Source organism: Myotis myotis, unplaced genomic scaffold (genome assembly GCF_014108235.1).
Source record: "Myotis myotis isolate mMyoMyo1 unplaced genomic scaffold, mMyoMyo1.p scaffold_m19_p_1, whole genome shotgun sequence".
Lineage (NCBI taxonomy): Eukaryota > Metazoa > Chordata > Mammalia > Chiroptera > Vespertilionidae > Myotis > Myotis myotis.
The window spans coordinates 191,917,344-191,932,365 of record NW_023416313.1 but is presented as its reverse complement, the minus strand read 5'-3'; the positions used below and the strand labels follow the sequence as shown (position 1 = coordinate 191,932,365).

Below are 15,022 nucleotides of genomic sequence, written 5' to 3'. Positions count from 1 at the left end.
CCTGTCTGAAATACATAGAGAATTTTTACAATTTTATTTTTATTCCTACAGAAAAGACAACCAAACAGACACGTACCAAAAAAGTCCGTTTTCCGGTGGCTGCACGTATTGTGAAAAAGATAGTAATGAAGAAAAAATAACAAAATAATTCCAAGGATACAACTGCTGTGAATTCAAAAGGCATAAACAAAACTATAGAGAAAGTGAGTGCATTCTTTTGCAATTTGCAACTGTCAATGAAAGTCTTAAAGTTTGAGATTTAACAAACTTGGGTAACCCCCACCAATAGCAGAATCAGTAAATAAAAATCTTATTTCCATGGTTACAACCGTAAGTCTATTCAGAGTATAAAAATCAACAAGCAGCATACCTATCAACAACCACAGTAAAACTGTTCCTATGCTGTATAGATTCTGCATTTTGTTAAATCTAAGCCATTAGTTGTGTGATGCAGCCTAATTCAGAGATGTCCCACTGTGGAGAGAAATGTGTCCCAGGATCAAAAAAATGTGGCATGTGTATGCATCCTTAAAAATATATATAAGCCCCAGCTGGCTGGCGCAGTTGGTTAGAGCATCATCCCATACACCGAAAGGCTGCAGATTCGATCGGTCAGGGCACGTACCTAGGTTGCCAGTTCCATCTCTGCACAACCAACTGATGTTTTTCTCTCTTCCCTCCTCTGTCTAAAATCAAATTTTTTAAATAAGATGTAAGAGGAAGGAAATATGTGAGTACATGTATTTATTCACGTGGGAAAAAGACATTAATCTCACTACCTAATATTTTTAATTTCCACAATTAGTGTGGCAAATACAAATGTCAGAACATTTGAGACTTTTTGTCAGGTTTTTCATTACTGTTTTTCTTTACAGAAACAGGAATAATATGAAGATATTTTCAACCAAACTACCTATAAACAGAAAACCTGTTATATAAATTATGCTCTATTTTTGATGAAAAGACTATATTGGTGAAAATAAACAGATAACAAAAAACAACATACTTTACATTTCCATGCTTGCTATCAGACCCCACAGGTATGTCTTTATAATTCATTACACTTGAAAGCCAGGTTGAAACACATCAGGCAAGCACAATTGTGCCAAAGCTAAGAATTCCATATTATACTTATTAAAGTACTTAATAAAAACAGAAGCATGTTTTTGCTCTAAACAATAACCAACTTGTTGCAAGAGATAGGCTTCCTGTCATATAATAGAGTACTATAAGCGGGGATAGTGTATTATACTATGTAAGAGAGTATTATAGTGTTTGTATTTTCTAAGTCTAACCATAAAGTCTTAGGTCAAAAACAAAATCAAACCAACCAAAAACATTACGACATATTGACAATCTCATTCCCATGTATGACAGAAGAGAACTAATACATTTTTAATTTCTTTACTTTTTTATTAAGAATACTTCTTAGGGGTTTTGGCATGTTATATTCAGTGTCCATTGGCTCCTTCTGAGAGTATCCGTGAAGGTTCAGTAAACTTTGCTGTGAACAAGTAAAAAAGGGCTGGCGTGGGTACCAAGGCCAAAAGGGGTAAGTCTTGCTCGAGTTTATCCACTCTGGAGATGGAGATGATCCCGTAAGCATGAAGTAGCCAGTGGCTGAAGAGGACGATGAGTCTCTTCTTCCTGACTAGAAGATCATAGCAGTTCTGTAACATTTTATAAAAGGAAGAAGAGAGAAACAGATAATCACTTATATTTTGATTTAAATGTATTATTTAAAAGTCATAACCTCAATCACAGACTTTGCGCTAAAGGGACCTGAGAGAGCACTTGCTAGCCTCTGCACTTGCCGAGGAGCAGGGTGAGGCTTCCTGGCTGAGGTCACGTAAGCCCTGAGGCAGCACAGGACCGGAGTCAATGCGGGAAGCACTAGGGCTGCTTCTGAAGGAATGAGCTGGAAGGGGAACACCACGTGACCTGCCTTCCTCCTGCCCGGCAGCTCCGTCTACAGGTGAGAAACGGGCGCACACACCAGCTTCCCTAACCTCAGCTCTCCTGGGGTCTGCTGCCTGGACCGGTAGAAGGGAGCAGAAACGACACGGGACCTACTCTGGTTTCTTTTTATTCTTGAACACAGCTCTATAATATGCAGAAATGGGAAGGCCCAAATTATTATTAAAGTAATAGCTGAATGTGCTAATAAACATACTGAAATGGAATTTGCAATATTCCATTACTAACTTTCTCTTACTAAATGGCTCTTTAACTTGCCTAAAGCTAGACTTATAGACTGCCTTCCTGATCCAGGTCTCTCTCTCGGATTTATGGGTGGAGTCCTAATTGAAGTACATGAACATTTTATATGGAGAGATCCCCAGGGGCAGGGACACAAATAAGTTCCAAGCTAATATAACTACTACCTATAGTAGTTATGGATAATGAACAAATTCACAAACTTCATTTTATTCAAATATTTCCCTAGCATTGAAAAACGTGCTAAAACTAATTTGCTTATCTTCTTTAATTATACATATTTTGACAATCATTAAAGATTATAAAGGGGAAATGGAAACAATTGAATAATCAACATCAAAATATTCTGTCTGTTCCTCTACTACATTATTCTCCCTGTCAGTCGTTCTCTCTCACCTTTTCACTAATGAACTGAAAGAGAGGCATCAACAGCAAGCATTCCAAAATAGTTAACAACTTACTTTCTCTGGATTAAATTAAAATATAATATCCCTGGGTTAAGGTTAAGAATTATGAGCAGGCACATGTCTTATCACGTGTGGTGGGCAGCGAAGACAGTGCATGGGCACTAGGTTAGCAAGCTCGGGTGAAATAGTACTAAGCCACTGACACGCTATTCCTTCAGAGGTCAGCCTCAAAATAAGGAGTCCTTTCTAACAGTGACCTTCCACAGAAATACTGAAAAGTTAGAAGCGCAAATGGGTATCTCAAAACAGAAACAGTATCAGAAGTAATGTTACTGTTAGTGTTAAATAGTATAGATATTAGAGGACAACTGTAAACATCCATAATCAAGAAAATAAAATTGGAGACAAAATATAGAAAGGTGGAGAATGTACTGTATAATTACTAATGACAGTGTTGCCATTGTAAAATGTACTGTAAAATTAGTTCTACATATCATAAAGCATTTTTATGTTTCCCTCAAAATGGTGTTGTTTTCAATATTTCATAATTAAATATTTTCTGAGTAAATTATGTGATTTTTTTCTCCAACATGCTAGATAGTTGAGCCTGACTACTTCACTAATTTCCCAAGCAAATACAGTCTAGTATACAACCCTTCATAAGCTATGTAATGACATCAACTAGCCAAAGATTACTAAAACAATCAGTTGTGCTATGTCATATCATATGTATTATACTGTTATTCAATTGTCAAACCCATAAAAAAAAAATCTCTAACAAAGGAAAACATTTTTCCTACCTCTATTTCAGAGGCCGACATGTACACAGCCAGAGTAACCAAAGATAACACCAATATAATGTATGGGAAAGCGTAATCTGAAAAACAAACATTGGCATTATGTTGAAAATTAAGCAAATTTTTGAAATAAACCATCAAAAAATTTCAAAAGTTTAATTCTCCCCATAATTGAAAACTTTCTCAATCAGTCCTGTGAGAGACGGAAGCCTCAGTGCCCTGAGGCAGGGGTCAGCAAAGGCTCTCTGTAAAGGGCCAGACAGTAAATGTTTTTGGCTCTGCAGTGTATAAAAGATGGTATCTAACATCCTTGTCAATGTCAAAATCCCAGTCAATGTCACATATTCAAATAAGTACCACACTATGTCCCCTAAGCTACTTACAGCTTTCCTAGTAGTATGTGAATCCTTTAACACCAACTTTTTCTTATTCTTCCTTTGCATAACAATTTAGTCTAAATGGTTGCTGAATAAATGAACGAATGGCTATCCTATATAATAAAAGGGTAATATGCAAATCGACCGAATGGCCGGTCGCTATGATGTATACGGACCTCCAGGGGGCAGACGCTCAATGCAGGAGCTGCCCCCTGGCGGTCAGTGCGCTCCCACAATGGGAGTGCTGCTCAGCCAGAAGCTGGGCTCATGGATGGTGAGCGCAGTGGCAGGAGGCTCTCCTGCCTCTGTGGCAGTCGGACATTCCCCAAGGGCTCCCAGACTGTGAGAGGGTGCAGGCTGGGCTGAGGGACCTCCCCCTTCCCCCGAGTGCACGAATTCCATATATCAGGCCTCTAGTATTAAAATAAACTGAAGATTATTTTACTGTATCTAAAAGGTTTTCATAAAGAAATTTAGAAATCTAAAATCTAACTTGATAAATAGTATACATTACTAAGAGTAATTTCCATATATTATATGCAAAAACCAGTTTTTATTTTCTAATTTATACTTGGGTTTTAAAAATCTTTCTGTTTAGGTTATAAGCTTCAAATACAAAATATTCTCTAAATAAAAATCAGTTTTGGTTAGCTGCCACTGATTTCCTGAGAATTTCTATTTCATTCCAAAAAAAAATCATGATTTAAAAAAAAATAATAAGGCTTATTATGTGTTTTAGCAAAAATATATACTGTGGCTTATTTTCAAGAATTAAAAAATTCCATTTTAAAGAAAAAGCTCCAAAATTATACTCAGAGAAGACATTGTTGATCACATATAATAAATATATAGCTATTTACCCAAGAAACTTACATAAAAGGCCTCCACCAACTGCCTGAAGCACGGTTAAAATGGGGAAGAAGTAAAGTGCAGCGTAAATACTTTTAAATCGATCCGACTTCCCTAACCCACAGGCAATCTTCTTTACCAGCAGAGGCCGGAGCAGCATCATTAACACCAAGCAGAACGCATAGTAGATAAATACAATGGTATAGCTGTAAAATAAATAAGGAATTACATGATCAAAAATACTCTTAAAATACTTTATCATTGATCATTTTTAAATCAAAGGTCCTATAAAAGGTTAAAAAAGCATATTAAGTCTACCCATTGAATGGTCACATTGGTGGACAGTTTCCCAAAAGGACTCTCATACCATTACTGAAAAGTGCATGCTGGTCCCTTCCCAGAGGCAGTTTGGAAATGTGTATCCAAAATCCTAAAAAAATGTTTATCTCCTTCGATCCACAATTTTACTTGCAGAAATTTTCAAAGGGAAATAATCAGGGATTCACAAAAATAACTTTATGAACAAGGTTTTTATTGGACCATATAATAAAGAAAACTAAGGAACAAAATAAATATTCAACAACAGATAACTGGTTAAATGTTATGTGAAATACTATGTAGCCATTATTTCATTAACTGAAGCTGATGGTACAGCTCTATTAAATCAGGGGATTTTATCAGTCCTTTACATATAAATTTTAGCTATAAATACATGTAGAGAGAGATAGGGCTTAAAGCTGGGCAGGTGGAAAAGATTTTCATATCTTTACATCTGGATCTTATTTTTTGAAAATTACCTTTTTACATATGTGCATGTGTATTTTGACAATCAGTACTATTAGAACTTTCTCAAAAAGGACTATTTTATCGAGCATATTATGTAATGAACACTTGCTATGACTAGAACATAAATACCAGACTCTTCTACTATACCTTTACCAAAAAGAACACATCAAATGAACACCAACCATTTACAGAAATTCTAAAAATAATGTAGTCTGGGATGATATTATATAGAATGTTATGAATTTGATATTTTTAAAACAAAATATTTTGATGGAAATTACATTTATTTAGAAAAACAGGGGGGGGAAAGAACATTAACCCAAACCCTCTAATAATAATTTCAGCTACTGTTGGGTGCTTCCCATACGTGAAGCACTGCACAGTATCTGATCTGAATGGATTTATTTAATCCTCAAACTCACCTTAGGAGGGATCATCATTCCCATTTTCCCAATGTGAGTTACAAGAGGCTCCTAACATGCTCGAGGTAACAGGACAACTGGCAGACCCAGGATCCAAACTCAAGCCTGCTTTCAGCTCCAAAGCCCATACTCTTTCCCGTGTGTCAGATATTGCTTCTCTGCTGCGTATCAAAAAGGTGTTCCTTGTAAATCCCTTTCTAAGAAGCACAGATGGCTTATTTTGTGTTTACACATACTTCAACGCCAACGCAAAAACACTTTCACTTCTATTATACTAAGCTGTATTTCTATTTTCTCCTATCAGACGATGTATCCCTTAGAAGAAGAAAATCATTTCTGTGTATTTCCCCCAGGGCCTAGATGCCATTTTACGATGCTCAAAGCCTATGGAAATGAATTAAATCTCTAATTGTCATTTTTCAAAACGTGATCTTAAGTCTAGATAAACACTTACAGGGGGTAGACAGCTTCGTGAGTACAGTGCACGGTGGTGACGTAATCTGGGCTGGGGTTGTAAAGCATCGTGTACCAATCAGAGAGCATCAGCACTCGGCATGAACGGATGTAAAGAACCCCGACGGGCTCACTCACAAGTAAGGTGATGGCAGCGGCCGCGCCGCATTCAAACAATGCGGTGGCGTGCTGGAGAAGTGCGCTGGAGCTAGCAAGATGGAAGAAGCACAATTACCCAAAATTAGCCGTTAGTGCTAAACGGCTTTCCATACAACCTGGATATGATTCAAGATATGGTTTCTGTAAAGAAATTGTAACTGTTGACTCCTGAAACAAAGTATCTTCTTAACGGGTAAGGAAAGTCAAACATACATGAAAACCACTTGAGAAGAGTTTAACTTGTTTACTGAAAAGGGATTATACCATGCCAGTATCACCTGAATGTGCAGAAGAGCAGAAATTAGATCTACCCTTATCTTTAGTGCCTCGCCAAATTGCTATTAAAATGTTCTTAAAGTTGTTTATGCATCATTTTAAAATTATCTTAAATATAAAAAGTTGCCAAACCGGTTTGGCTCAGTGGATAGAGCGTCGGCCTGCGGACTGAAAGGTCCCAGGTTCGATTCCGGTCAAGGGCACGTATCTCGGTTGCGGGCACATCCCCAGTAGGGGGTGTGCAGGAGGCGGCTGGTCGATGTTTCTCTCTCATCGATGTTTCTAAGTCTCTATCCCTCTCCCTTTCTCTCTGTAAAAAATCAATAAAATATATTTTTAAAAAAATAAAAATAAATAAAAATAAAAAGTACACCAAAATTATACCTAATATATTAGTTATAGAGTATAATAAATACTGTAAGCTCACCATCTAACCCAATAACTAGAACAATAACAACTTATATCTACCTCTGTTTCTCCCCATTCCACACACCTGTCTCTACCCTAGAGTTAACCTTTCTATTAAATTGTCTTTTATCACTTTTTATTTTTAAAAATATTTTTTAAATTTATTTTTAGAGAGAGGAAGGGAGAGGGAGAAAGAAATATTGATGTGAGAGCGAAACATTCCTCCTGCACGCCCCCTACTAGGGATCAAGTCCACAACCTGGGCATATGCTCTGACCAGGAATGGAATCGGCAACGTTTCGGTGCACTGGACAAAGCCCAACCGCCTGAGCCACACAGGCCAGGGCTAGCACTTTTTCTAAAGTTTATATTCCCATGTACTTATGCTTCAAAACTACTCTCGCTCCTCCGGGGCGTAAGACTAAGCCTGACGACTCTCACACCCACTCAATGTGGATCTCATTTCCTCGAAGCTGAGCACAACCGCTGAAAAGCTGCTGCTGACAAGAAATGTCTGATGCTGCCCTGCTGTCGGCCGTGTTCCTTCTGAGCACACTGGCAGTGGGTACGACCTGTGACAGCCTCTTAAGTCTGAATGTTTAACTAAACCGGAGTGGATTCCCACCAGGTAATACAGATACATAATACAGCTTCTCATTCTATGGTCCACGTCTTAACATATTTCATATTTTCTATCTCCTTTTCTCTCAGTGCTGCATTATTTCTTTGTATATATTTTTTCTAATTGACTAATTCTATCTTCAACTGTTTAATCTAGTAATTGACCTACCGTTTTGAGGGACAAGTATAAATTTTCATTTCTAGAAATGCCTTTTTTTTTTTAAGCAAATCTCTTACTGACTGGAGATCCTTGTGACTGCACCCTCTATTTCTTTAAACATTATAAAGGTAACAGGTAAATACTCGGTAGCTAAAAGTCCATTATCTGTAGGCCTCTGGGAGCATGTATTATTTGTTATGACTACTGACGCTCAGTCATAGTGATTATTTTATTTACTAATCACAGATTATGAGATCATTAACAGATCTTAAACCAGAGTCTTATAGGCCTAAATTGAGAATGGGGAAGCTTTCTAGCAAAAAGGACTTACTGTTTTCCCCAGGTGCCATGCACACGACTACCTTGGGCTTCAGCCCCTTGGGAATCTAGGCTTAGCCATGGCTGCCCATGATTCAGTATCCAATAGCACTGCTGCTTTCAACAATGAACCTCGGGCAACCCTCCCATCCCCACTGCCTGCTTTGTCACTCTGGCCCCAGCTTGGGTCGGGTTTGCTTTCTGAAAGAGAAGAGTTCTTGGACCTCTCCCTTAACTCCAGGAAGACCAGCAACGTCTTAATTAGTTTGTCTTCCGCAGACTTCAGAACGTCATGCAGGAAGGTCGCCTGGAGCTCATGATTAGTCCATATTGTTGGAAGCAGAACCCTAGCACCATTTTACACAGTTGAAAAACTGGATACTTAAACATTTACACTTCCGTATATAATCCAATCTTTTCTTTCCTTATAGAATTCATATTTTTAGAGGCAAAATTTTAATCTCATCATTTCTTGCCATTGTTTTAGCCTTCTTACTGCTCTCTTATCATGCTCCCCTTCAATCCAGTTGCAGTTAACCACATGATCTTTACCAAATGAAACCTGACCCTCAAACTATCCTTATTAAAGTACTTCCCTGAGTCCCTTCTGCCTTATAGGAAAAGTACTCCTCACCAGCCTTATCGTCCACACCTTCTGGCCCTACTAAACCACTCACCCCTCACAGATCTGGGTATGCTTCCCTCTCCCCCTCAAAACATATTCCCCCTCTGGCAAACTGCATCCTTCAATATCAGCTCTAGGGTCATCCCCCCATTTTATGAGCATTTCCTGACTCCCCAAGTCCCAATCTCTTTATATTCTGGCCTCATTTAGCCTTCCCCCTTTTTTTCCACAGCATTCTCAGCTCTCATTTTTTGATTATATGGAGCTTTTTGCTTCTATACATTTGCACATCTTTTTCTTTATGTCTGACAGACTCTGCAATTATTCTATCAAAAACTATTATTTTTCAAAGTCCAGCTTAAAATCAGTTTTTTCTTCTATGACACCATCCTAGTTGAGAAGGTAAAATTAACTTCTTTCTTCTTCATGCAGCCTTAAATCTCTGCACATGGCTCTAGTACAGGACCTGATATATATGTGAAGGTTTGTCATTTCATCCACTGGACCATGAGCATCCACAATTTAGTCATCTCTGAATCCTGCAATGTATTGCAAATACCCCTAAAGACTGTTGAATGAGTATATTTGAAAAATTGTAAATTATATAAATACAAATCACATAAGAAGCAAAGCTTCTGCCTATATTACATAGAAATGTGCAATTTCTGCCTATCTCGCCCTGGTCTTAAAGAAAAACAAATTTAATACTAAACTCTAGGAGAAGCAAGGGTGCCAGAAAGGAGAACTTTGATTATTATCTAGCTACGTATTCTCAATAGTGATATTACTCCCCAGGGGGCAAGAACTGGTCCTTATGGGTAAAATACTCCTACACTTTTTATAATAAAGTACATATATACATACACTGCATAAACAAACATAAATTTCATGAGGGTAGATGGAATTAAGGAACGAAAGGTTATCTATAAGGTTTTTTAAAGATGTGATAATGAAAAATGGTTGAGAAACACTGATCAGCTAGGGCCCTGCTACCTTCGTTAAAAGTGCAACATCTCACCTGGCTGGTGTGGCTCAGTGATTGAGTGTCGACCTATGAACCAGTAGGTTATGGTTTGATTCCCAGTTGGGTTGCATACTCTGGTTGGGGCTTGATCCCAGTACGGAGCCTGCAGGAGGCAGCCGATCAATGATTCTCTCTCATCATTAATGTTTCTTTCTCTTTCTCTTTCTCCCTCCCCACCCCACCCCCCACCCCCGCTTCTTCTCTGAAATAAAGAAGAAAAAAGTGCAGCGTTTCAGGAAAATGAAAGATGGCCCTTGTGTTACTAGCTACCAACTTGCTAGGCAAAGCAGTTATGTCCTTTTTAAATCCACCTCCTCCCCTGCCTACCACTGATCACTGCTTGTTTCTACCTTCTGCTCCAAGATCCTCCCTCAAAACACACCTGATGTTTTAGTTCTAATGCATTTGGAAGCTACATCTGCTACCCCCATCTCTTCTCTACTTTGAGCCAAGAAGTTCCAACAACTAACTGAGCATTTACTCTATTTTAGCTTTATGCGCATCACATCCTTTTCATTGTCATCTCTCATTATTCTGTAACAAAAATCTTAAAAAGGATGAGAGCTTTAAAAAAAATCTCTTCATATGTTCTTCTGAAAAATAATGCTTTTCTAACATAAATAATCACCGTGGACTTATTACGTCGGATCCAGAAAAGTGCTGATTCCACTTCCATCTTCCACCTCTGTTCCCAGGACCTGAGCCTGGCCATCACTGTTTCTTGGGCCACAGCCTTCTAATATATCTCTCCTCTAATCTACCCTCCACAGAAGTCATCTTCCTAAAATACACATCCAAGGATGTTACTTCTCTAAACCAAACCTTCATGAATAAATCATTCACTCGGCAAATACTAAGTGGGCATCTCTCACGGGCCAGCTGCTGTGCTGGTCTCTGCAGATTCCATGGAAGACAGAGTACCACTGCCCTCTTGGAGCTGGCAGTCAGGGGTGGGCGGAACGCTAACTGAGGAAATAAACTTATCTAGAAATTGTGCTGAGTGCTAAATCAAAACAAAAACAAATGAAGAGTGCTATTAAAAAAGAAAAATAAGGGACAGACCTACTTTAGATTGGGTCAGGGAAGGCCTCTCCGAGTAGGTGTAATTTAAACTGAAGGGGGGAAGAGGCGGTTAGGCAAAAAGTTGCAGTTAGAGGGACAAGAAAGTATTTCAGGCAGAGAAAAGTTTGGGGTAAGGAAAAGGACCTAAAGCAGGAAAGATACTGAGATGTTAGAGGAACTAAAAGCCATATACACTAAGTCATACATAGTATGGCTAATATAAGCTAAGGTAGAATTTGGGTCCTCATTCCCAGAATAAAATTCACATCCTCATCAGGAACCCTCACATGCTGGCCGCAGCCTATCTTCCCCACTCTCCTTTCATCACCTTTCTTTCATAAGCAATCCACACGGTGACCACCCAGGACCACTTCCATTCCCACCCTAACAGGGCACACATTTCACACCTCCATGTCATTGCTCAAGCTCTTTCCTCTGCCTAAAATGGTGTGTGTTTTTTTCTTTCCCCAAGTCTTTCAGATCCTACCAGGCACAATTTATCTCTTCCTTTCTTCATGATTCCAGAGCATTTTGCTTACAGTGCTTTTACACACTTTTTGTTTATATAGTTTTAAGACTGACTTATATTACATTCAGTTATATATACGTTTGTCTTCTCTAAAAGGTTATGACTATAAACCATGTCAGTTATTTGTGTGTCTCCTCCTCTGGTCTTATGAACATAAAACACAGTGCTTAAAAAATGCTTATGGAGATAATGTAATAGTATGAGTTTTCATAACGAGGTTGCAGTTATAGCATTTTAACTACATTACACTAGATTACTAGTAGTAAATTAAATCACAAAGTACTAGTTCTAGAACAATAAAGCAATTCTTTGTAAAGAAAAAACAACAACAAAGATAATAATTTTAAAATGTTTTCAATTTCTTCAACAAAAAAAGAAAGATATGTAAAAAAAAAGTTCCCTCAAGCTCATTTAAAGTAAACCAGATAAAGGATACTTCCCTCAATACATATTGAGGCATGCCCTATCATTAAGTTTTCTTGCCACAATCAAGAGTAATCAGAATATACAACCAAAACAGGCTTACCACTTTTAAAACAAACAACAGAAGTATAATTATTTGATTCTGACTAATAATTATTCCAGCGTCAGTCCATCCAGATACATTCATAGGAAGTGCTAACCTCTTTTTCCCCGAGTACCATTCAATGAAGAACCAATGCAAAACAAGGGGAAGCATAGCCATGAATCCAAGATAGAGCCAGTCATAGAGCTCTGGAGACTCTGTGCAAGGCTGGCAGTACTTCTGTGCGTTTGTTCTCTGTCCTCTTGGACACACCTACAACATATAAAAATAATATTTTATGTACAGATATTACTTTAGAACATTAACACCCCCAAAATCTTTCTATAAAATGTCCCATTTCTGTTTAGACATCTATTTACATGTGCATCTTCCAGATATAAAAAAGAGAAAGCGTAAGTAAAATAAAAAGAAATCTACACTGTATTTGCCTATATCTGTATGAAACCAACTGTAAAAGGAGTCCTTTTACTAAGTTACTAAAATAGTTGACTAATATTAAATGACAAACTTAGCTATTAGCATCGTATAAAAATAATTGCAAACAAGTGTTCTGGAATTGTAATGTTAACTGACTTGCATATCCAAGTCACTGTACTATATCATTAATAAAAAGTAATTTAAAATTACTTTAAAATTATAAAATGTTCTTAAAAACACAGTAACTGCGACTGTAAAGAAAGATGTATTATAGACAATCAACATGACAACACAAGAACTTTATTAATGCCTACATAGTCTTTTAGAAACTAATGAGTAGACAGAAGAAAAAAGATATACTACATGCGAAAATATTTCAAAAGCAAAAAGATTTTACAAATGAACATACAAACATTAAGACTTACCCCACATTCTCCATACAGTTCAGTTGAGCCATTTTTAAATAATAGGGTCTTCCCACAGTAAAGTCCAAGGCATGCTGGTTGAATATCGACAGCTTTTTAAAAACAAATGCCAGTACAGTAACATCTTTTGTGATTATAAACAAATAATGCAATACTAGTTGAAGCACTTGGCAGAAATATCTCAGTACAGTTTCAAATAAAATCATATGTACCGTGGCAAAAGTCTTGTGCATTTATTTTAAAAATTAAATTTCTCCTTTACACTGTGACATGACACTGCACAAAGTTATACTGGAACCTTGTTGTTAATACTGTTTCTCGTGATTAACACCCTCAGTCCTCTACCTGCAGGTCAGCAGGTATCCCTGGAACTCAGAGCCTAACCTGGCCTGTCTCCAGTAGCTCCAGCCAGCCACTCCCCTTGATTAGGGGGTCTAGCCTTCTGAATTTAAATGGTTTTCTAATAAGAGGATTAGTAGAGAATCACTACTTTTTATTTTGCTCAGTCAGGACATTAAGTGCACACACACACACACACACACACACACACACACACACACTATCTACTATCACCTTCTTCCATAACAGGACACAGTTTAATACCAGAAAAGCAGAAAGAACATAATTTCAGAATAAAGGGCGGGCCTTTAGAGTAAATAGATTCACCCTTAGAAAAGGCTTACTTACATTGTCCTAACTTTTGTCAAGGACAGCTGACAACTTCATCAAGGCTGTCACGGGGACTCTGACCAATACTTGGAACCACTGCCTGAATCAACCCCCTGATCTGGAGGCTTGGGGGAAATTAAAAGCAGCTGTTCTTTACGAAACCACTCAGGGCCGACCGACTGTCTTTGACCTCATCAACAGGTAGAGGTTATTGAAGGAGAGTTTTGGTTTTTTTTCATCAGGGACATTTCCCTTCCTTCATTGATTCACTCATTCAACGAACATGCATTAAATGTCAGGTTCCACTGGTCAGGGACAACTAAAGATCCACAGAGGGACATGGCAGTCCCTGCCTTCAGGAACCTTTAGCCTCGCGTGGAATAATTCCAAAACAACTGTGGTCAAATGCAAATTAATTAGAAAAGTATGCATTTTATAATTATGATGAACAATCATTTCCCAAACTCTTCATGAATTCACAATCTAGAGACTGTCTGGTCCACAATGCCGGTTCTCCTTTCAAATTTGAATAGACTTCTGATTTTTTTTCTCCTTTTGCAGTTGAGAAAAAAACAACAGAAATAACACTGACTAAAATGCCGCAAGTCTAATCGTTTCACTTTTATCAAATTTTTGAGTTTGGTTCTTTTTTAAATCCCCGGGCTTCTTTGACGCTTATTTTTAAACCAACTGTAATCACCATGTTCTAAGCTAATAGTCGGAAATGAATTGATTTTTTGAGAAGCCCCGGGTTAAAGAATTGGAAGTTTTCCTACACAGGCTTTGCCTATAGTAGATGTTTAATAAATCTAGTTGAATGTAAGTCAAGTTTCTCAAACCCCAAGTCCTGAAAGCCAGCACCAGCTTATCATCAGCCAAACAAACCCCGACTCCCAGCGTCCGATCACTTTCCTTACCCTCCCTGCAGCTAGCATTCTGTCTGGGTTTTTTGCAATCTCTGTGACGGGCCCCTGCACCCACGATTGACGCTGAAGCGGGAAACAACGCTATGCGGCCATCAGCCTCTGCTCCCGCGCCCTGAGCTGTGAAGTCAACCCCGGTGAGTGTTCAGCCAGGACTGACGCGGAGACAGAAGGGCCGCTCCGATCGCAGCCACGGAGGCCTAGCCCATCCCTCCCCGCGCGCAGCGGCCTCCCCTCGGCATCCGGGCGGGAGCCGAGGCCCCCGACCCCACCCGCGTCCCCAGGAGAGTGCAGGGCGCGCCCCCACGGCGAGGGGTGGGGGAGCGAGGAGCGAGGATGAGCCGAGCCCCGCGCAGCAGCCAAGGCAAACAGCAGGGGCTTCTGCAAACGCTCCCGGGACCCCAGCGACCACTCACCCATGGGCCGCGGGTAAGTTTCCTTGGAGAAGCTCCAGGATCAGCCGCAGGGCCCGCTGCGCCCGGACATCCGGGCCACGGACGCCTCGGCGGGTCCGCCTCCTGGTAACCCGGGCGACCGCTCCGAAGCTCCGCCCCCGCCTCGCGCTTCCCCGT

The 15,022-nt window shown here is 39.2% G+C and overlaps 1 protein-coding gene across 7 annotated transcripts; it reads right to left on the bottom strand.

Moving 5' to 3' along the window:
* Positions 1 to 1,392: 1,392 nt before the first annotated feature.
* LOC118656124 (JNK1/MAPK8 associated membrane protein) lies at positions 1,393 to 15,003 on the bottom strand. 7 transcript variants are annotated; one of them, XM_036308974.1, is made up of 7 exons: positions 14,867 to 15,003; positions 12,859 to 12,950; positions 12,114 to 12,268; positions 6,310 to 6,516; positions 4,672 to 4,853; positions 3,425 to 3,501; positions 1,393 to 1,670 (listed from the first exon to the last, which is right to left on the bottom strand). In XM_036308974.1, exons 1-7 carry the CDS (start codon positions 14,868 to 14,870, stop codon positions 1,452 to 1,454), a joined length of 936 nt encoding a protein of 311 aa, XP_036164867.1. In that variant the 5' UTR covers positions 14,871 to 15,003; the 3' UTR covers positions 1,393 to 1,451. The 7 variants fall into 7 exon arrangements, with proteins under 7 accessions (XP_036164867.1, XP_036164877.1, XP_036164892.1 ...); XM_036308984.1 differs by having other exon boundaries at positions 12,859 to 12,932; positions 14,867 to 15,000; XM_036308999.1 differs by having other exon boundaries at positions 12,859 to 12,982; positions 14,867 to 14,979.
* Between the last annotated feature and the right edge of the window lie 19 nt (positions 15,004 to 15,022).

Bases quoted from the DNA above. Each gene is read 5' to 3' on its own strand.
- LOC118656124 (XM_036308974.1), bottom strand. The intron at 4,854-6,309 runs GTAAGTGTTTAT...TTTATTTTACAG, and splicing joins CACGAAGCTGTCTACCCCCT to CTATACCATTGTATTTATCT. The intron at 1,671-3,424 runs GTAGGAAAAATG...AAAATGTTACAG, and splicing joins TGTCGGCCTCTGAAATAGAG to AACTGCTATGATCTTCTAGT.